We start from the raw sequence: 24,644 nt of genomic DNA, 5'->3' as shown, positions 1-24,644 counted from the left end.
GGAAACATAAACTAAAGATCCCGTTAGCATGAATGTATTGCGCAAGCGCAAGATCGTAAAATCCAAAAAATCCAGGTGATTTCCGGGATTTTCTGAGGAATTTTCGTGGATTATTAATTAGCGAAGCTTAACTGAGAAAAAATAAAAACAAATTGGTAATCTTCAAGTAAGAATGATGTTTAAAATATATAAATCAAAAGACAGTATTCTTTCGATATCTCGGTATTAAAGACCAAAAATTCGAGTCTATTATTTTAATATAGTAGTATAGATTTTAAGTATGAAAATAGATAATAAAAACCAAGAACGTTTATTCTATCTCAAGTGGTAATTCATTGCATTCGACACTAAAGTACCAAGATAATAATATTGAAAATTTGTGCAAGGCATCTCGTGATGATTTCAATTTTCAACAAATGTAAATTAATGCCAGTAAACATTTTGGGGGCATTTAAATAATAAATAATCGAACATTGCTGAACTCTACACTGACTGCTTGAAATATATACGATGTTAAAAGTATCGGTCTTAATATCACTACCTGTTAAGAGATGATGTTTATATTTGTACTTTTGTTAATATTAACGCGGGTAAACATTTTGAGAGACATTTGAAAAAGGAAAAATTTTGCTTTCATAATTTCAGAAGATTGCTGTATTTGTTATGATATGCAACAAAACGATAGAGAATCGAAAAAAAAAACCATTAACAAACTTTGAAAGTCAGAACACTTTAGATAACAATGCATCATATATCTATATGAAGGTAACGAAGATCAGTGCATAAAACATTTGAATCTTTGTTTGTTAGCTTGGTTTTCCGCTTTTGGATTTGTATGTACATGATAACATAAAGCACAACGAAGGAATGGACAAGCAATCATATAAAAGAGATCTAAAAAAATATATGGAAACGATCTTACCTTTTGAATGCCTCTTACTATAAGCCAGTCAACACGGAAGTCATAACATTCTAGAAATGATTACACCTGAACAGTTTTATTCCCTTAACATATAAACCTACATTGAATATTTCCTCTCCCTATTATGCGAGTATTGATTTTCGGCAAAGCGATTAAATCCTCTAACGTGTATGCATTGTTTGTGTAAAGCATTTAAGATCTGAAATCGAATGAATGAATTTGCATTGCAATCGATATTTAAGTGGAATATCAAACCTGGAAAAAGGCACTCAAACTAACAGGACAATTTTTGATAATGAAAGATATAATAATAAATAAACTGTACAAATGGCAAATAAGAAAAAAAATTGCAGTTTGGAGATAAAAAATGAATATCTAAAATAATTATTCAAGTAAATGACAACAAAAGCCCAGCAGGATTCGAATTCGGTATGTACGGTTCACAAGTCCGAGTTAACCACTTGGCTATGGAGTACCTTTCAGTCCATGAAATCTTTTTAATTAAACGAAATGTCGTTTTGATCAGCGATCAGCCATTTTGTGATGATGTGTTATTCCACCTTAAAGTATCTGGTTAATAATATACAAAATATTCAATTGTATGGTAGGTATTTTGATCAACATTGAAAAAGACAAAAGACGGAAAATTCACATTTAAATTTTGAAACGGGAAATTTAATAATTTTAACATCACGTTTATTCTGATTAATTTCAGTGCGACCTTACTTTTTCGTCTTGTTTTGAGCTATTGATTGAATTCATATATAGAGAGATAAGGGGGTAGTTTCACGCTTTTTCTTTATACACCACCTTTCGTTACATTGATGTAGTTGTTCTTGTGCTTGACAATTGATTTTTGCGTCGTGTCTTTGACACAAAGGTTAGATAAGGAATAAAACAAAACAATGACGGTGTCAACATATGCGTATGTTTACCGTTTTTATAAAAGTGCATTTTCAAAATTCAAATCGTTAATCCAAATCAGTTGCCCCCTTAGAGTTTTAGATGTATGAATGGCGTAATCATATACTTGTTTTAAGATTTAAAAATAAGCGGTATTACAGGAACGTAGCATCGTTTTTGAAAGTAGAGGGTCAGACTGCTCAAAATAAATTTGACAAGCAAAAAAAGGGACATTAACAGCTTGGGGGGGGGGGGCATCAACAACTGGGGGATGGGGTACTTTATCTTAAATTTTAAAGAACTTGTGTCAGTGATGTGGTTTGATTAAATTGACCCAAAAGGACAAGATAGGATAAGGGCCATTTATGGCCCCCTCAGCAAATATGTACATTTTACTACCATGCATAGTATTGACCTCAGTAATCAACATGATAGGATTTTTTTCTTGGTAACCCTTCAGTATAGTTGCCTAGCAACGAAACAAACGTGACCATGGTTTCGGTCTAAATTAAGAAAAAAAAACAACCTCTTCATTCAATTGGGAAATTTTAAGTTACTGTTATTTGATTAGCATAAGTTTACTTAATTGAAGTACCAACATGAATTAATGCATTAAATGCTTAAAATTATTTACTCAGCGTTTCCATGACAACCATGGATTTCCTAAGTAACCATCTTAATAACTTCTATTTCAAGCCCGATTGCATTCTGAGAAGTATACAAGTCAATAAAAAAATTTTAAAAGCTTTTAAATAAATAATGTAACATGTTTTTTTTATACATTTATGTTAATGACATTGTGATTCCTGTTACCAAAAAAAAAACATTCCATAGCAACCATATGAATTTAGATAGATCTGCAAATGTATAAGGTTGTTTGTGCTTAACAGACCTTAGTTCTCGACATCTTAGAGGATATTCTTGGTAACCATTTGATTTACATATACATGTAGAATCATGCAATTCAAAAGATATGAGTGAGGGTTCTGTAATTAAATAGATAAAGGAAACACCTTGTCATTTTACTTATATGGTAGTTACAATAAATTACGTATCTATCATCCTTCTTTTTAAAACTTTTAAAACTATCAATAACATTAACACATCAAAAGAAAAACGTAATTGAAATTCAGAAATTCATTTATTCAATGACTTTTTTCGGTTACCAATTAAATAATATTTCTAGCCCAAATACAAACAGCATGCACAAGTAAAAAAGGTACATAGTATTTTACATTGCAGTTATTTTTCTCCTTATTTTTTCTACATATTGAAATGTGCATGTTTCCTAGCTACACATTTCAGAATATATGTGTTCACAGAGAGAGAGAGAGAGAGAGAGAGAGAGAGAGAGAGAGAGAGAGAGAGAGAGAGAGAGAGAGAGAGAGAAGATAATGTACAAAATAGTATCATCTATTAGATTTCAAATCCAATGATTGGTACCTGTACATGTAACAAAGAATGATACATATCTCCCTAAAGTATTAACAAACATGAATGAAACACATGTAAAAATTAGTATCGTCCATTATACTTCACATATAATGGCTTAAGTGTGATGTTCAAGAAACATTCTATGTACGACTTACTGAGTAAACATTTTGAGTTTCACATGTCGGCTGGAGCCGAGCTGTTTTGCTACAGAGCATTATGTCGTTTTGTGTGAAGTGTGCAGTGCCATAGTGTAAGTGTATGTTTATCGCATTGTATATGTATCTTTCCAGAGTTTTGAGTGAAATTCTAGTATGCATAAGCTTGCATTTTCATGATAGTTGAGTATTTCTCTCCAATGTCTATCGGCCGACATGACCTACTTTCTGCATAGTGCGCAGATTCATATTTTGCATAGCATGCAATTGTTTCATTGTATAAGCATACAATATAAGTCTGTATTTTATCATACAGTATAAGTTCTTGGCAGATTTACGATGTATAAGTAAATGTTAATGTTGTAATTTTGGAAGGTTTTGCAAAACACGTGGTTGCTGATGAAACTTAAATCTATGGAAAGCAGTTCTAGTCAATAATACATTTGTATACGGAAATGTATGGAGTCGCATTATTGTCATAGTTATTATCTTTGTAAATGTATGTGTATTGTAACAACAATTCATTTGTTTTTTGTAGCTTTTTACTAATAAAGTATGGAGACAAGTATGCATTCTTAATCCAGAACAGTAAAAAGACTGGCTCTACAAGCACACATGGCAACCATGAATCCAACAGAAGAGGACACAAGTGGTCGTCCCAGAAGGAAGATCGTTTTGACAGAGACAGGAAGAGCTCTCTTCGAACAGTCTGTTTCAAAATTTTGGACAAAACTGAGAACTGTGCGTAGGAAGTTAGAAGCAGAGATGAAAGAAATGGCTACAGACTCTAAGGAATCTTACCATCTCCAACGAGATAGACTGATCAACCTCGCTAAAGAGTACTGCGGAGTTCAGGAAGAATTGTTGGCCTTTCTGGAACGCTCTAATACAAAGGAGAGTGAGAGAGAGAAAGCATCACAGAACGTAGTGACAGACTTACTCATGGACAAAGTTAGTGAGTTTGTGCGCGGGCTAGACTCAGAAATGTCGTCCTTTGTGATGAGTCCCAAGCCTGTGACAATGAGGAGCCCCAATCCTGTCCAAGTGAAGACTCCGAAGCCTATACAGATAAAGGCGGAGCCTCGGGATTCCCCAAAGCCTGCGGAACATGAAGACAGAAAGTCTATTCGATCAAGGAGAAGCGCTGGGTCTCATCGATCTGCTGCCTCTTCCATCTCCTTGGCGCAGCAGCGTCTTGAAGCGGAGGAGACCAAGGCTAAACTGCAGTACGCACGAAAGGAAGCCAAACTGCGTAAAGAGCAGGCATCTATTCAAGTGGACCTGGAAGTCCTTGACGCCGAAAGAGATGCTGCTGTGGCAGAAGCAAAGCTACGTGCTCTTGAGAGCATGGAACCGGACTACATATCTGTTTCCTCCGAATCAGTGGCCGAACCTGTCGTAGAAGTCGAGGATCCGATTGAACGGGCAAGAAACTTTGTCGAAGGGATTAGTCTACAGCCAGTAGAGACAACCTTAAAGGAACCTCTGACAGAAATGTTGAACGAGGAATCCCACAAAGCAACAGAGAAACTTAACAGCGAGTCAGTCAACCCAGTTACGAGAATATCTACACCTGTTCCCAAGGGATTGGAATCATCCAAGAACACTGTGTTTGATATTTCAAGCTTTCTACTTAAGAAAGAACTCATGATCAATAAGTTGGTCAATTTTGACGATAAACCTGAGAACTTTGTACCCTGGAAGACCAGTTTTAAGTCAGTTATTCAGGAGGCATCAGTTTCGCCCTCAGAAGAACTGGATCTCCTCATCAGATGGTTGGGCCCTAGCTCCAAGGAACACGCTAAAAGCATCCGAGCAGCATCAATAGGAAATCCTACACAAGGCTGTGAGACCTTATGGACTAGACTGGAGGAAAGATACGGCTCACCTGAACTGATCGAAACAGCAATTAAGACCAAGCTTGCGAATTTCCACCGACTCAGTGCGAACGAACCAAGACGGTTGTATGAACTTTCAGATATTTTGAGCGAAACACTGGCGTTAAAGGAAAATCCAAAATACAATCAACAATTCAGTTATTTTGACTCATCAGTAGGAGTGCTTCCCATTGTTCAGAAGTTAACATCTGGTTTGCAGAATAAGTGGACTTCTAAAGCCTCGAAGTACAAACAGACGCATGGAGTTACTTACCCTCCATTTACTATATTCTGTGAATTTGTGAAGGAAATGTCAACCATGATGAATGACCCTGGCTTACAAGTGACTCAGGCTTTTGTCAAAGAGACACCAAGATACAACCAGCAGAACTTCAAACCTGCAAAATCAGTGAATGTCAAGAAGACTGATTTTAAAGACTCAGGAAGAGACTTTAAGACCACAGGGAAGAGATGCCCTATCCACGATGCTGAGCATACCTTGAATGAGTGCAGGGCTTTCAGGAAGAAATCCGTTCGTGACCGGAAATTATTCCTCAGAGAACATAACTTGTGTTACAGATGTTGCGGATCAGACACGCATACGTTCAAGACCTGCCGCGCAGATATAAGATGCGAGGAATGTGAAAGTTCACAGCACCCTACAGCTCTTCATCCACCTGAAAACCAGAGACAGAATGGCGGGGAGGGAGCAAACATCCTCTCTAAGTGCACGGCGGTGTGTGGTGAACAGTTTACTGGACGTTCGTGTGCAAAGGCTGTACTTGTGGACGTATATCAGAAAGGAACCCCTTCACAACGTTTACGCATCTATGCTCTGATTGATGACCAGAGCAACACAACACTCGCAAGATCAGAACTGTTTGACTTTATGAATGTGCCTCACTCACAGACACATTTCTTTACACTTACCTCATGTGCGGGCCGCATACAGACGAGTGGTCGTAGGATATCAGGTCTGATGGTAGCAACGACTGATGGTTCTGTTGTGATGGAACTGCCTACCATTACAGAATGTAATGAAATTCCCAATGAGAAACATGAAATACCGACCCTTGATGTAGTGAAACATCACCCACATCTTCAAGACCTACCTTTAGCTCCTATGAATCCACAAGCGGAAATTCTACTACTCATAGGACGTGACCTACTGGAGGCCAATTATGTGCTGTCTCAGAGACTTGGACCTAAGAACTCACCCTTTGCGTTGCAGCTGAAACTAGGTTGGGTCGTCATTGGAGATGTATGTATCAACAAGTCGCATAAACCATCGACTATCAATGTGCTCAAGACTAACATAGTTACCTGTGAACGTCAGTCGATTTTTCAACCCTGTCCTAACAGTTTCCATCTAAAGGAGGACATCGCATCCTGTCGAGACGATGTTGGGTTCCACATTTTCGAGCGGAACAGGGATGATGACGAAGTTGGGATCTCTGTCGAAGATCGCCAATTCCTCAGGATTATGGACAATGAGTTTGTGAAAGATGAAGACGGGAGATGGAAAGCTCCACTCCCTTTTAAGCTTCGTAGACCGCAGTTAGGGAACAACAGAAGTCAAGCGTTAAAGCGTGCGCTGATGCTAGACAGGGATTTGAAGCGGAACCCTATAAAGAGGGAGCACATGATCACGTTTATGAAATCAATCACGGAAAGTGACGCTTTAGAGATTGCACCACCTGTTCCTCCAGGAAAAGAGTGCTGGTTTTTACCTCTTTTTGGAGTGTATCATCCACGAAAACCAGACAAAATACGTGGAGTTTTCGACTCATCAGTGAGTTATGAAGGTCTCTCTCTCAATAGTGTCTTACTGTCAGGACCTAATCTAACGAATGACTTGCTTGGTATACTGTTACGTTTCCGTATGGACAAAGTAGCCATCATGGCGGACATCCAGCAGATGTTTTACTCATTCCTTGTTAGTGAAGAGGACAGAGACTTTTTGAGGTTCTTCTGGTACAAGAATAACGACTCGGATGAAGAACTTATTGAGTACCGAATGAAGGTTCACGTGTTTGGGAACACACCTTCACCGGCAGTGGCCACTTATGGTCTACGGAAAACAGTAGAGAACGAAGATAGTGATGTAAGGAATTACGTGATGAAGAACTTTTATGTGGATGATGGTCTTATCTCCTTGCCCTCTAGTGCAGAAGCCATTAGATTGCTAAAGAAGACTCAGGTTGCGTTGAACAATGCAAGAATCAGACTCCATAAAATTGTGTCAAACGATGTGGAAGTCATGGAAGCTTTTCCATCTGAGGACTTGGAAAAGAACTTAATGTCACTGGACATTGGATCTGATGATTTGCCTGTCCAGCACAGTCTAGGCCTGTCATGGGACATTAACTCGGACAGCTTCACATACAGCACACGCATTCTAGAGAAACCCTTCACAAAGAGAGGACTTCTTTCTGTTGTCAACAGCTTGTTCGACCCTTTGGGTTTTATTGCACCCATAGTGATACATGGCAGAATTCTGTATAGAGAAGTGGGTGAGTGCAACAGTAGTTGGGATGATCCTTTACCTAGTGACCGAGAGGAAGAGTGGACAAGATGGAAGGACTCCCTCAGCTCTTTAGAAGACTTACACATTCCAAGAATGTTTACGCAGCTTTCCTTAAGCCGTACTCACATGAGGGAAATACATATATTCTCGGACGCTTCTGAGAAAGCGATCTCAGCAGTGGTGTACCTGCGTACAATCAGCAACTCTGGTGATGTCCACGTTGGATTCGTCATTGGGAAATCTAAGATAGCCCCACTTCAGACTACAACTATCCCGCGTCTTGAACTTTGTGCAGCAGTCTTGGGCACAGAGTTGGCTCAGACAGTGTTCAAACACTTGGATATCGACCCAGATGCAGCGACGTACTACACAGATAGTAAGGTAGTACTAGGTTACCTGAACAACCAAACTCGCAGATTTTATAACTATGTCTCGAACCGAGTGGCTGTCATCCACAGACGCTCTAAGCCTTTACAGTGGAAATTTGTACCAACGGCGCAGAATCCAGCAGACATAGGGACTAGATGTTTGACATCGGTAGAAGAGCTAGCAGAGAGTGACTGGCTTAGAGGACCAATTTTACTCAGATCTCCTCATAGTAAAGAAGAAGTTCTTACCTTTCCTTTGGTCTCTCCTGAAGAAGACAATAATGTACGTCCAGAAGTAAAAGTAAAGAAAACGGAAATAAACACACCATTTGTGGCAAGATTTGAAAACTTTTCAACTTGGAAAAGTTTGGTGCGTGCTGTTTATAATCTGAAGAAGATTTGCCGATTGAAAAGAGGAGCTGCAGTTTCAGCAGCATTCGATGTTGAGGTCATGCAAGAAGCTGAGCATTTCATCCTGCAGGAAGTACAAGCTTTCTTTTATAAGGAAGAGATCAGATCTTTGAAAGACGGTAAACCTGTACCCCCTTCAAGCTGCATTGTGACTTTGAACCCATTTATGGACAAACGGGGCACGGTACGTGTTGGCGGACGTCTCAACCAATCTAACCTTCCTGTTGATGAGAAGAACCCAATAATCATCCCTGGAAAATCTCATGTTGCAAGAATTCTTGTGTCCCATTTCCACAGCAAAGTTTATCACCAAGGAAGACTTATCTCAGAAGGTGCAGTGAGGTCCGGTGGGTTCTGGATCACTGGCTGTAAGACACTTGTGAACTCAGTTATACACAAGTGCGTTACCTGCAGGAAACTCCGAGGAAAACTGGAACACCAGCGCATGAGTGACTTACCTGCAGACAGACTGACGCCTGGTCCTCCTTTCTCAGCAGTAGGTGTCGACGTGTTTGGCCCGTGGACTGTAGCCGCGCGCAAGACCAGAGGAGGATTATCTCACAACAAAAGATGGGCGGTACTTTTTACATGTTTGACTTCAAGGGCCATTCACATAGAAGTCATAGAAGAGATGAGCTCTTCATCATTCATAAATGCACTGCGACGTTTTGTGTCTCTACGTGGCCCAGTGAAGGAGATGCGTTCGGACCGAGGGACCAACTTCTTAGGCGCCCTGGACGCGATTCAAGCGGATGCCGTTTATACAGAGAAACGACCTATTAGAGATTACCTTCGCAACAACAGGATAACATGGACCTTTAATCCACCCCATGCATCACACAGAGGAGGATCATGGGAGAGGATGATTGGGATCTCTCGCAAGATACTAGACGCCATGTTGTTGAACCCAAATGCGAAACAGTTGTCCCATGAAGTCTTGTGCACATTCATGTGTGAGGTGTGTGCAATCGTGAACTCCCGTCCTATTTGTTCACTGTCATGTGATCCTGACAGTCCTTATGTCATCAGTCCGTCAATGCTACTTACCCAGAAAGGTTTCACAGACATTCCTCCACAGATTTGTGGCGACATAAAGGAAATCTACAAAGCTCAGTGGAAACATGTACAACACCTTTCCGATACCTTTTGGAAGCGTTGGAAGGATGGATACTTACAGAATCTCCAAGCAAGAAGGAAATGGTGTGAGGAACGTCCTGACGTGAAGGAAGGTGACGTGGTCCTATTACGTGACAAGGAGTTGCACCGTGGACAGTGGCCGATGGGTTTGATTGTGAAGACTTTCGAAAGTGGCAACGATCAGAAAGTGAGAACAGTTGAAGTTCGGGTGATCAAAGACGGCAAGGACACAACCTACATTCGACCAATAACGGAATTGGTGCTACTGATTGACTAACTTGTTCAGTTTATTAGTGTGCTTTAGTTTGCTCACATACTGTTTAGATTTTTGTGTATATGATTTATAATTTTGTATAATTGTAATATCCTTGGGATATTAGGCGGGGAGTGTGATGTTCAAGAAACATTCTATGTACGACTTACTGAGTAAACATTTTGAGTTTCACATGTCGGCTGGAGCCGAGCTGTTTTGCTACAGAGCATTATGTCGTTTTGTGTGAAGTGTGCAGTGCCATAGTGTAAGTGTATGTTTATCGCATTGTATATGTATCTTTCCAGAGTTTTGAGTGAAATTCTAGTATGCATAAGCTTGCATTTTCATGATAGTTGAGTATTTCTCTCCAATGTCTATCGGCCGACATGACCTACTTTCTGCATAGTGCGCAGATTCATATTTTGCATAGCATGCAATTGTTTCATTGTATAAGCATACAATATAAGTCTGTATTTTATCATACAGTATAAGTTCTTGGCAGATTTACGATGTATAAGTAAATGTTAATGTTGTAATTTTGGAAGGTTTTGCAAAACACGTGGTTGCTGATGAAACTTAAATCTATGGAAAGCAGTTCTAGTCAATAATACATTTGTATACGGAAATGTATGGAGTCGCATTATTGTCATAGTTATTATCTTTGTAAATGTATGTGTATTGTAACAACAATTCATTTGTTTTTTGTAGCTTTTTACTAATAAAGTATGGAGACAAGTATGCATTCTTAATCCAGAACATTAAGCAAGAACACATAACATATAGTATTCATATTAAAGTAATGGTTTCAAGAAATCATATTATAGTCAACAACATTGTGATTGTACATGTACACATGTTGTATACACATCAAAGAATTCTTCACAACAGGCTACATATAAATTAAATAATCAACAGAATTTATCGTACAATCAACAGAATGTATGGTACATTCATGTACATTAGCAAATACATATAACAATTACATGTACATATGTGCACTGTAATAATGTTTCATTATCTGAAAGAAAAAATTTAACTTTTAAGAACACACTTTTAAAAATATATGCTATATACATACTGTAAACTAACATCTATTCGCGACGACTTTATTTCGCAAGCCTAATTCACGTACGTTTTGTTATTACAATCATACGCCAAAGACTGGTTCATGGTGAGATATATTCGAGATGACAAAGCCCTTGCAAAAATTTCTCGCATACAAATAAAAGTTGGTTTACAGTATATGCCTGCTCACAAAAATTCTGTTATATGTAATATTCTTTCATGGCCATTTACTTTGCATTTTCATCTGAATTGAGTCCAATTTTCATGAAGCAGATCTACACAAGCTAGCACATACAATGAAGATTAATAATCTGGAAATAAAATCAACAATACAAAACACATTTCCTAAACATATGCCATGAAATGCATTCAAAAGCAATATTTCTAAGGTTTCACAATTTTGATTCAATTTAATTGATTAAATTGTCTTAATAATTTAATTAAGACACTATTGTTCTCAAGGTCACTGACTCACTCACTACATCTGTTTACAAGCTCAATACCTTACCCCTGTGCTATGATGATGTTCAACCATAATGATTGATACAATTTAACATAGCATTTTTAAAAATCCAAATGAGGTACTATAGTTGGCCATAAGTATGTTCCCAAATTGGTCGACGTTAACGTAGATCTCGTCATCGCCTGAAGTTTTTTTACTAACTACTTTTAACAACAAAGTAAAATGACTAGGCAAACATATATATATATATATATATATATATATATATATATATATATATATTATATATATATATATATATATATATATATATAGATAAAAATTAAATAAGAAAACACGAAAAACGTTCAATATAGCTTAAGCGCTTTCATTTTAAAATCTTCAGAAGCTATATAATGGTTACATAGTAACGTGACGTCAAAAAACTTGAACGTTGAACGGCAATGTCTATTATGACGTCATAGTTAGATTTAGCGGAAAAAATATAATTTGCAACATAGTATATAACATACAATTCAATACATTGTTATTACAGACAGTTCAATTTGGGTTTAAAAATACGGATGAACTGTTTTTCTTTTTCTCTTCTTTGCACATTACTGTCACTCAACAGTTTGTAAAATGGAAAGATTTTAAACTGTTTATTGCCGCAAGTGTCCAAATGCTCACTTAACGGTATCTGTCGATATCCCGGGGTGTTTATGTGTTGTTTGTGTACACGCACACGGGCCCGAAGTGGATTGCTTGTTTCCCCAATATAGTACTCGTTGCAGCCTGGACATGTTATAACATACAATACATTCTTAGTGTCACATGACATGTCCGTCTTTACGATGAATTCTTTTCCGTTGAAGTCGTACTTAGATCCCTCTGTAATATGGTCACAGGTCCCGCATCGTGGGTTTCTACACTTAGTAACTGTGTGTTTAGTATCAAAATGGGAAGTGCACAATATTCGTTTTAGATTTTTAGGCTGACGTCTGCTGTTAATGAAGTTCACATCTTTGTAAATTTCTTTCGTGGATTGGTCGTTGATGAGGATATTATTAAACTGATGAATTATTGGCGTAATGTTCATATTTCTTGGATTAAAAGTATGTACAAATGGAATAATATCAATGGTTTTTTCCGGATGTTTACTGGCTAATAATTCCGATCTATCATACGTCCTGGCTTTACGAATTCCGTCGTCAATGAGACCTTCGGGATAACCTTGGTTAGTGAGGTAATGTTTGAGTTCCCCGAGGCGTATGTCTTGGGTGTTTTCATCGCTCACAATGGTACAAATACGTCGAGCTAAATTATATGGAATAGCAGTTTTTGTATGATGAGAGTGACACGAATTAAAATGAAGATATTGATGTGTGTCAGTTGTTTTGTAGTATATATCAGTAAAAAGTTTTGAATTCTTCTTTATAACCAGAACGTCCAAAAATGGTAATTTGGTGTCACTACTTTCTAAAGTAAATTTGATGTTGGGATCAAGGTTGTTCACAAGTTGATGAAATATCTTTAAATTTTCGTCACTATTATTCCATAAAATAAAGCAATCGTCTAAAAATCGTTTCCAACTAGATTTAATAGATCTGGCTTCTTCTTCTCCCCAGAGTGAAAGTATTTGTTCGTGTAGCTTTTCTTCAAGGTATCCAAGAGTAAGAGTGGCGTATGTTGGTGCCACCTTTGTCCCCATTGCTGTACCTTTCACTTGTAAATAATGATTTTTTCCGAATGCAAAGGTGTTGTTTTGAAGTATTATATGTAATCCTTCGAGTATAAATTCTTTTGTAAAGCGATCTTGTAGAATTTCAGGATGCTTGTTGATCCAATAGCTCACCGCTTTTATTCCAAGCTCTGTTGGTATATTAGAATATAAACTGACCACGTCAAATGACACAAGTTTTGCGGTATGTTGAACACTTTCAGGCAATTGGTTTATAAAATTCACATCATCCTTAATAAAACTGGGAACTTTTTCACAGTAGGGTTTTAGTAAAATATCAATCAAATGACTTAATTTTTGGGTGGATGAATTAGGTCCTCCTACTATAGGTCTAAAAGAGAGGTCTTCTGGATTTAGGCAGCAAATATATTCTCCAGTCTGGGTTTCTACAGCATTTTTTATTTGTAATGATTTATGCACTTTTGGTAATCCGTAGAATTGACTTTCTCGGGCATCAAAGTTAATAAGATAGTCTCTCTCCTTTGTAGTGATATTTGACAAATTTTCATTCACAAATTGTTTTATTTTTGACAGAGTTTTCTTCTCCTGGTTTTCTTCAACGTGTTTATAATATTCTGGGTCATTAAGCATATCTAATATTTTAACTTCATAATATGCCTTATTCATTACAACAACTCCGCCTCCTTTGTCGGTCTCTTTGATAACAATGCTTTCATCATCACATAAATCTTTTAAGGCTTGTTCCTCTTTTTTCGATAGATTTGACTTTGTTTGTCTTGGAACGTTAGAAAGTTGGAAATTATCAAGAGTATTACACACTGTATCTAAAGTTTGATTTCTACCCCGTTTTGGATTAAAATCTGACTTGTTTCTGACGAGATCCTGTTCTTGTTCCTCATTTAGATTTTGTGTAGAATCGTCATCATCCTCGTTAAAATATTCCTTTAGTCGAAGTTTTCGTGTATATTCCTTTATATCCGTTTTAAGTTGTTCGTTATTCATACGGGGAGTTGGTGTATATTTCAAACCTTTTGATAATAATTTTATTTCAGTTTCATTCAATACTCTGTTCGAGAGGTTGAACACTTTAGGATTATGTTGCATTGGTTGCTGTGTGATATTAGCTTCACGAGCATCTAATACATCTGTGTCCGTTGTTGGCGTTTCCTTGGTATGTATCTTTGCCCTCGATTGGGCTTGCCTCCTCCTAAAAAATGATGTTGTACTCCACGTCCAATAAAGGTTGTTTTTCGTGTTTTCTTATTTAATTTTTATCTATAACTCGCCGACCACTGTGGATTTTATTGTGTTTCAATGTGTTACTACCAGTGATCGAGATGGAGACACGGAGAACAGCGAATAAAGAGAAAGAAATGGATAAGGACATCATAGCGGAACTTTTGATGAAAACGGACATAACGAACGATCTTTTAAGAGAACTGATTGATGCAGTAAAGCGGTCACATAGTGTGGGAACATCTTCCAACAATGTTATCATCGACAATATAGAGAATACAGAAGATACGGAGGAGACGTACCTGAAAACAACTGATATGGAGGTAAGCTCATACCAATCACCAACATTAATGATTCAAAGAGAAACAAATGAGCTTATGTTACAAAAAGAAGCATATCGGATTAAACAAAGAATTAAAGCCGAATGGAGTAGACTTCTTAACTACAGAAAACAAACATACTACAAGCAAATTAACAATGCTAATCATGCAAATTACTTTGAAAAATGGATAAGTCAGGGCAATTCCATCATCCCTCGAAAATTCAGAATCAAGGAAATTCGTGGAGAACCGAAAAACCAAACTGAAATTCGGGTAGAAATGGCTATAAATCGGGTAAACGGAGAGATATCATTGCTGCGAATGAGAGCAGAAAACAATCAATTGAAGGTTTTAAAGATTGATGAAGAAATTGATCAAATGTTACATCAAAATGCCAGTGGATTTATCCTAGGAAAATTGCAGAACATGTGGAAATCTGACTGTCAAAAAGAGGAGGACCGATCGTTCAACAGATGGCGGTACACCGAAGCCTGGTTACTTGATTATGCGAAAAATTACGGCAAAGATAATGTTAAACAACCACATATACAGCCGACTTCTAAGAAACCAAAACCGACTACAGGCTCACATAAACAAACAACAAAGCAAAACCTAAATGCAAGCTATGCCTCTGTAGTGGGTATGGATTCTGAGAATGCTGAACAAACGGAAACCACTTCTCCTGTAACCAACAATAGTAAAAAACATGGAAATTCCTCAACATCCAATAGACAAGGCCGAGAACAACAATACGCCAGACAGACGCTATACAGGAATCAGAGAGTTGACAACGATAAACTAAAAAATCAACAAACGGATTGCCGCAGGAGAATAAATCAAAACCATTATGGCCAAAGACCTAGACGGCACAGACCATCAAACATCTACAGAGATGGGAAAACAACCTTTATTGGACGTGGAGTACAACATCATTTTTTAGGAGGAGGCAAGCCCAATCGAGGGCAAAGATACATACCAAGGAAACGCCAACAACGGACACAGATGTATTAGATGCTCGTGAAGCTAATATCACACAGCAACCAATGCAACATAATCCTAAAGTGTTCAACCTCTCGAACAGAGTATTGAATGAAACTGAAATAAAATTATTATCAAAAGGTTTGAAATATACACCAACTCCCCGTATGAATAACGAACAACTTAAAACGGATATAAAGGAATATACACGAAAACTTCGACTAAAGGAATATTTTAACGAGGATGATGACGATTCTACACAAAATCTAAATGAGGAACAAGAACAGGATCTCGTCAGAAACAAGTCAGATTTTAATCCAAAACGGGGTAGAAATCAAACTTTAGATACAGTGTGTAATACTCTTGATAATTTCCAACTTTCTAACGTTCCAAGACAAACAAAGTCAAATCTATCGAAAAAAGAGGAACAAGCCTTAAAAGATTTATGTGATGATGAAAGCATTGTTATCAAAGAGGCCGACAAAGGAGGCGGAGTTGTTGTAATGAATAAGGCATATTATGAAGTTAAAATATTAGATATGCTTAATGACCCAGAATATTATAAACACGTTGAAGAAAACCAGGAGAAGAAAACTCTGTCAAAAATAAAACAATTTGTGAATGAAAATTTGTCAAATATCACTACAAAGGAGAGAGACTATCTTATTAACTTTGATGCCCGAGAAAGTCAATTCTACGGATTACCAAAAGTGCATAAATCATTACAAATAAAAAATGCTGTAGAAACCCAGACTGGAGAATATATTTGCTGCCTAAATCCAGAAGACCTCTCTTTTAGACCTATAGTAGGAGGACCTAATTCATCCACCCAAAAATTAAGTCATTTGATTGATATTTTACTAAAACCCTACTGTGAAAAAGTTCCCAGTTTTATTAAGGATGATGTGAATTTTATAAACCAATTGCCTGAAAGTGTTCAACATACCGCAAAACTTGTGTCATTTGACGTGGTCAGTTTATATTCTAATATACCAACAGAGCTTGGAATAAAAGCGGTGAGCTATTGGATCAACAAGCATCCTGAAATTCTACAAGATCGCTTTACAAAAGAATTTATACTCGAAGGATTACATATAATACTTCAAAACAACACCTTTGCATTCGGAAAAAATCATTATTTACAAGTGAAAGGTACAGCAATGGGGACAAAGGTGGCACCAACATACGCCACTCTTACTCTTGGATACCTTGAAGAAAAGCTACACGAACAAATACTTTCACTCTGGGGAGAAGAAGAAGCCAGATCTATTAAATCTAGTTGGAAACGATTTTTAGACGATTGCTTTATTTTATGGAATAATAGTGACGAAAATTTAAAGATATTTCATCAACTTGTGAACAACCTTGATCCCAACATCAAATTTACTTTAGAAAGTAGTGACACCAAATTACCATTTTTGGACGTTCTGGTTATAAAGAAGAATTCAAAACTTTTTACTGATATATACTACAAAACAACTGACACACATCAATATCTTCATTTTAATTCGTGTCACTCTCATCATACAAAAACTGCTATTCCATATAATTTAGCTCGACGTATTTGTACCATTGTGAGCGATGAAAACACCCAAGACATACGCCTCGGGGAACTCAAACATTACCTCACTAACCAAGGTTATCCCGAAGGTCTCATTGACGACGGAATTCGTAAAGCCAGGACGTATGATAGATCGGAATTATTACCCAGTAAACATCCGGAAAAAACCATTGATATTATTCCATTTGTACATACTTTTAATCCAAGAAATATGAACATTACGCCAATAATTCATCAGTTTAATAATATCCTCATCAACGACCAATCCACGAAAGAAATTTACAAAGATGTGAACTTCATTAACAGCAGACGTCAGCCTAAAAATCTAAAACGAATATTGTGCACTTCCCATTTTGATACTAAACACACAGTTACTAAGTGTAGAAACCCACGATGCGGGACCTGTGACCATATTACAGAGGGATCTAAGTACGACTTCAACGGAAAAGAATTCATCGTAAAGACGGACATGTCATGTGACACTAAGAATGTATTATATGTTATAACATGTCCAGGCTGCAACGAGTACTATATTGGGGAAACAAGCAATCCACTTCGGGCCCGTGTGCGTGTACACAAACAACACATAAACACCCCGGGATATCGACAGATACCGTTAAGTGAGCATTTGGACACTTGCGGCAATAAACAGTTTAAAATCTTTCCATTTTACAAACTGTTGAGTGACAGTAATGTGCAAAGAAGAGAAAAAGAAAAACAGTTCATCCGTATTTTTAAACCCAAATTGAACTGTCTGTAATAACAATGTATTGAATTGTATGTTATATACTATGTTGCAAATTATATTTTTTCCGCTAAATCTAACTATGACGTCATACATATATATATATATATATATCCAAATATAACAATTACTAATGCCATCAAAATGCAAAATAATGCATATATTACTTGTATCAAACCGGACGATCTCAAATTTAGACCTATAGTGGGAGGACCTAACGCTCCAACACAACGACTGAGTCATCTTATGGATATATTACTAAAACCCTTATGCTCAGAAGTAAAAAGTTATGTTCGAGATGATCTTGATTTCCTGAGATATTTACCAGATAAAGTTAACCAAGATGCAAAGTTGGTCACTATGGATGTAACAAATTTGTATACAAACATAACCACAGATCTCGGTATCAATGCCCTCAAATACTGGATCAATAAATATCCACAAAATATCAACAGCCGTTTCAGCAGAGAGTTTATCCTAGAGGCAAGCAGTTTAGTCCTTAAAAACAACACATTCTCTTTCAACGGCAAACATTATTTGCAGCTTAAAGGAACTGCTATGGGGACTAAAATGGCCCCTACTTATGCCACCCTCACATTAGGATACTTAGAAGAGAAAATGTATGAAAAAGCTAGACGGCAATTTAACCATCAAACCGCACAAAATATAAAAAATGGATGGAAAAGATATCTTGATGACTGTTTTATCATCTGGAACGAGAGCGACGCCAATTTAACAGTCTTTTTAGACATTGTAAATAATCTGGATCCAAACATCAACTTTACGCTAGATGAAAGTGCGATCTGTATTCCATTTTTGGATGTGCTCATTTCCAAATGCGGAGAAAATATAACCACCGACATGTATTACAAACCAACAGATACCCATCAGTACCTTCATTTCAGTTCTTGCCATCCGGGCCATACTAAACGCGCAATTCCTTACAACTTAGCAAGGCGAGTATGTACCATAGTTAGCGACAACGAAAAAAGAAATGAACGTTTACATGAATTGAAAGCAAGCCTGATAAAACAATGTTATCCAGTAGGAATCATAGACGATGGTATCAAAAAGGCGTTAGCACTGAACAGGGAAAATCTTATTAATCCTCCTGAAAATAACACCTCTGATTTAACGATATTACCACTCGTAACTACGCATAATCCGAATGATATTAATATTATTCCAGTCGTACGTCAACTTAACAACATTCTACAAACTGATGAAAAAATGTCCGAAGTGCTGAAAAAATATAACTTCATCAACAGTAAAAGACAACCCAGGAATCTCCGAAGGATATTTTGCAAGTCTTCTTTTCAACGTCAATCTTACTCTGTCAGCAAGTGTAACGATCCCCGCTGTGGAACTTGCCAATACATTAAAGTCGGGAAATCGTTCAAGTTCGGGAACAAGGACTTTATTGTTAATGCGAACATGTCTTGTGCCTCTAAAAATGTTATATACAACATTACGTGTAGCGGATGCAACGAATTCTATATAGGAGAAACTGGAACAACCCTACGCACCCGTATTCGTATACACAAACAACACGTCAATCAACCCGAGTACAGAAAAATTAAACTTAGTGAACATCTTGATATTTGTGGCCACGGACAATTTTCAGTTTTTCCGTTTTATAAACTTTATACTGACAATGCAATTGAACGAAGGGAAAAAGAAAAACATTTTATAAAGTCACTAAAACCTTCGTTAAATAGTTTGATATAGACTGTTTCATCGTCTCTGATTTTGTTTTACTGTATATAACGCTATATAACTTTATTCTATGATTGTTTCCTTCAATAAGCATTATGACGTCATAGTATTATTGTTGACGTTATCACTAGGTAACGTAATTACGTCATAGTTTTAACGACTGTAAAACGTCTGAAGATTTTTAACAATGAAAGCGCTTATGTTTTGCAGTTAGTGTTGCTTTTTTTCTTTTATTATATATATATATCTATCTATCTATCTATCTATCTATCTATCTATCTATCTATCTATCTATCTATATTACTTTGTATTTTATTCTAGGATATGAAATATTCTTGCAATTTTCCTCGTTTACCGATGTAAAGGCTCGAATTCAATATAAAGTGAGACTACTCGAAATGTCAACTTCAACTTTTTCTAGGTCACGGAAAATTCGGATTTCGTTTTTTGATTTTTGTAACCGTATTATTAGCATTTTTCACATAATTTCAATGATACTAATGTCTGAACAGTATGTATTGTGATGCTGTCATTCTGCTCTGTTTAACTGGGCCTAGAAGTCTGGTTATCTTTTTCTAACAAACTATTGGCGATTTGTGAAGTGACGAACAATTAATGATGAGAAGCAGTCTACTTACAGTTTTATTCATCACATTATACTTTGGTCTTGCTGTAAATCAAGCTGTTCGATTTTTGAAAGCATGTTTTGGGTTGGTTCTGGGGACTTTGAAATCGGATTCAGTCATCTCGTGGTTACCTAATCTTACAACTTTCAGATCGAGTTACGATTTTACCATTATTCTGGTCTTCCGTATTTTTAAACTTTACATAACAGTTTCGGATGTTTATTCCGTTGAATCTTCCAGTTTTATTTATGTATAAATCCGAAATCTGTCATCTGTATTACGACTTGTTTCTGTCTTCCCATACTTTTTTGTCGTTCGTTGCCATGTTGTTGTGCAGACGATAAATGTTTACCAAAGGGGAATAACTCCAAAAATAAACTCGGCAAAAGTAGAAAAAAGTCGGAGAATCATAGGACTTATTTTTTAAATCTGGCCATCAAAGAAAAATATGCTTTATATCCTTTTGAAATGTACCTTACAGAAAAAAATGTTACGGCGGCCATTTTGGGAACATACTTATGGCCAACTACTGCAATTTTTTATTCATATAAGTTTGAAAAATATAAATGTTTTAATTATTTTCATAAATAATTTTTATTAAGAATGAAATGTATAATTATTTTTTTTGATATTATTGAAACAAACATATTTCTACATTTTCAGAAAACAAAAAAAATATTGTATCTGCTTTGTAGTACTTTCAGTACTTTGATTATGTACTGTCAATAAACTTGGGGGCTTTCCACATTCTAAAAATAGATTTCGAGGGGTTTGAAGATGAACTTGGTTTTCAGCAATTCAATCGTGATTTAGCATTGTAAAATGTTAAAAGGATTAACAAAAATCAACCAGTACTTACATTACTTTGAGTTTCTAAGTATTGCACGGCTTCTGTGCACAATTTCACTGTATAGGCTACTATAGTTTCTATAGTGGCATCAGGCGACAATCGTCGTCTGTAAAAACGAATGCGTTTGTTTACACCACTTTTTTCATAAATAAAAAATAATAAAACACATTCTATTTTAATACCGAGCGCAGCGAGAGGCGGGCGAAGCGAGGACTAATGGTTACACGTATATATAAGAAAATCAGTGAAAAATGAAAGTTGAATCAGGGGTACTAAGGCCAAAAAAATTTTCTTCCAGCTCTGGGCGCCGCCATATTGGAAACCATTTTGTTTTTTAAGAGCCATTCTCTGTAAGCATTTAAACTTTTTCGGCACGCATAGAAACGGATTTTGCCGAAAATTTTCCAGAATGTAGACCTTATTAAACTATCTAAAGTGCACATGCCAAATTGTCTATATACTGACCAGTTTCCGTGGAAACTTGACCCAAACTTCATTTTTTGTCAAAATAGGCCATTTTTACTGCAGTGTTATAAAAAAAATGCGACAAGCTCAATGTTTAACAAGCACAGAATTAAAATCATCAATCCTTCATCTATCTAAAAATGTAAAAACATGATTGGGAAGCTATCCTTATTGTTGTGAAATAATAAGTTAAAAACTGATTACAATTTTTAAAATGAATTATCTCCCTTTGCAATTTCGAACTCTTTTGTGCTGAGAGTTCAAAAAGAGAAGTGTTGAAACAGCATGTCAACAAAGTGTTTTTTCCCCAAAATCTTTAAGATTTTATCCTTATCTTTGTTAAGACCCATAGATATTGCAAAGACCCATAGATATTGCCACTACACATCTAACATGAACCTCTATTAGTGTTTCTGAAATCCATCCAATGCCTTATCATGTTAATGTAGTGCAGTTGGATTTAATGGATATTTGTTACTTAAGGTATGTTATGCATATGAATTACTGAGAAAATTCATAAATTACAAATAAAAATACCAGTTATATTAATTAAAACACCACTGGAACTTATTTTACATGCATGTGTTGTTAAATGATGAGAAATACGTGTCTTTCAATCTAAAATATATGAGTTATTTCCCCTTTTAGTACCTTTAATCCCTGCATGAAAACAAACAAGAAAATACACACAAGAAAACCGAACTAATTATAGTATAAATCGTTAAGCCAAAAAAAAAAAAAAAAAATGTGTGCAAAGATATAGCTATTACCATAGATATTCTGGTATTCTATTATTAATATGAAAATTATCCCCTGCCTCACCACAAAAGCTTTGAAAATACACACAAAATCACATATGTATCATTTGAAAGTTAGAAAATTGATTGTTAAAACCAAAAACTTTTCACATATGCTTATATGTACATCCATGTTTAAAATACACGTATTACAACTGTTTGTTGCATTACATTTATGTAGAATGCATTCATATATGTAGGGGATACAATCAACAGTCAGAGGTAGTTTCTGAATTTTTGGAGTAGAGAATTTTGTTACTTTCTTATAAGTTTCCTTCTAGCTATTAAGAAAGTTAACATGTTACCAAAGTAACTGTTATACTGTTTGAGGGTATTATATTTCCAAGCATACTCACATCAATGAATAAAAATGCATGTAGGTAATGTATTGATAGGTATTGTTTTAAATTGGCTTGTGTTTACTGGTCTTTATGTCAGTAATTGTCATTGGGATAAAGGAATGGGACTGTAAATATCAGATTCGCAGATCTTTTAACTTTTTATTTCTTCAAAAATTTGAGTATTAATAATTCGCACTGATCTATAGGGGTGTCGGGATTCAGGGTCACTTCCCCTGTTGTATTTAGAATTACACATTTCATTAGGAAACTAAAACATGAAAATGAATCGGCCCCCCCCCCCCCCCCAGGAAAAAAGTCTTAAAAATCATGTTTATTAAAATGTATTGTGGGGTCCATTGTATTATGATAGGAGTTACCTTAATTTACTTTTATTATCTATTGAAGTTCACATACCTTAAGATTTATAATTATTATAAATTTTCGAAATCAGCATCAAATTTTATGACATTTGGGATAAGTAATGAATTTATAGCTTACTTGATGAAAGTATTATTTTTTTCTGCTGAGAAATTATATTTCATGCCTAACTCCTATGCTGAGTTCTATATAAATGAGCCATTCTGATTAAGCCAAAACTGTTAATTGGTATGAAACAATAAAAGGAATGAAATATTATGCATTAGGAATGTAAACATAACTTTAAATACCGGTACAAACTTGCTATTTGGATGAACATGTTTAAAAATTCTCTGCATTGGTCAATTGCAGGAATTGTATTTTTGTAAATAATGCATGTAAATTAATAGTTATAACATCATACAGGGTACTTGTATAATATAGATTGTGAAGTTTTAAAGAAGATAATTTGAAAATTCCTGATTCTTGATTACAGTTAAACAGGAAATATGGGATAAAATTAGCAGCCATGCAAATACTTTGATCTAAGGGGAATAGAGTGTTTTAAATACAGTTCTATTACAAGGACTTAGTTGGTAATAAAAGTGTATATCTGATAACTGAAAATAACCTTGTATGCTGAGTAACAGTTTCCAGATAAATTTTTAAGAATTCTTTAAACTTTTCTTCAAACTGCATGGTTAAAAGCATATGGGTTCATCCATGAATTAAGAATTCAAGTTGTTTGAGTGAGTGAATTGGCATTTAAAGCAATGGAGAAAAGCAAACTACAACAATTGGGATTCTGACCAGCATAATTATAATAAGAAGTACTTTTATTTTATTTTGTATCTAAGAAAAATGCAAGCATTCATAAACAAAGTATATACTTTATCAACACATGGATCATTACTTACAAGTAGATTTGCATTATTATATTTTTACATACCGGTATATATATATACACTTGATTTTAAAAATTAATTAATTTCATCATTGTCATCTTAATGCATTTTTTTAATTCAATAAAGTTATAATTGAGTAAAATATGTATGATTTTATTAGTGCTACAACAATTACTTGAGGGATTGAAAAAGAAGATGGCAAAGGATTTCATGATAATTTATATTAGAATACTATTTATAACTGGTATGAGTAATAATTACCATGATAATATATTACGATACCTTAATCATTAAATTATTTGAATGAAAATTTAACATCAAGGAAGAAGTCAACTGGTTTTTTTTTCGCACTAAATGAATTCATATACATATAGCATTATGATCTTTCTTACCATATAATAAAATATTACCAAAGCAATCAGTTATGCAAACAAGAGGCCTGAGGGCCTCATGGCTCACCTAATCAACTGTAGCCATAACTCTGATGAAATTAGAACACTGTATCTTGACAAGTTAGTAAAGTAATTCTTGTTTAGAAAAGATCTTTAAAA

The 24,644-nt window shown here is 35.8% G+C and overlaps 1 protein-coding gene across 1 annotated transcript; it reads left to right on the top strand.

Moving 5' to 3' along the window:
* The first annotated feature begins 3,379 nt into the window (after nucleotides 1-3,379).
* Nucleotides 3,380-10,011, top strand: LOC128172010 (uncharacterized). The gene is made up of 2 exons (XM_052837782.1): nucleotides 3,380-3,509; nucleotides 3,953-10,011. Exon 2 carries the CDS (start codon nucleotides 4,030-4,032, stop codon nucleotides 10,009-10,011), a length of 5,982 nt encoding a protein of 1,993 aa, XP_052693742.1. The 5' UTR covers nucleotides 3,380-3,509; nucleotides 3,953-4,029.
* Nucleotides 10,012-24,644: the final 14,633 nt, after the last annotated feature.

This window comes from Crassostrea angulata, chromosome 2 (assembly GCF_025612915.1).
Source record: "Crassostrea angulata isolate pt1a10 chromosome 2, ASM2561291v2, whole genome shotgun sequence".
NCBI lineage: Eukaryota > Metazoa > Mollusca > Bivalvia > Ostreida > Ostreidae > Magallana > Magallana angulata.
The sequence above is the reverse complement of the archived record's forward strand: the minus strand, read 5'-3'. Positions and strand labels throughout refer to the sequence as shown.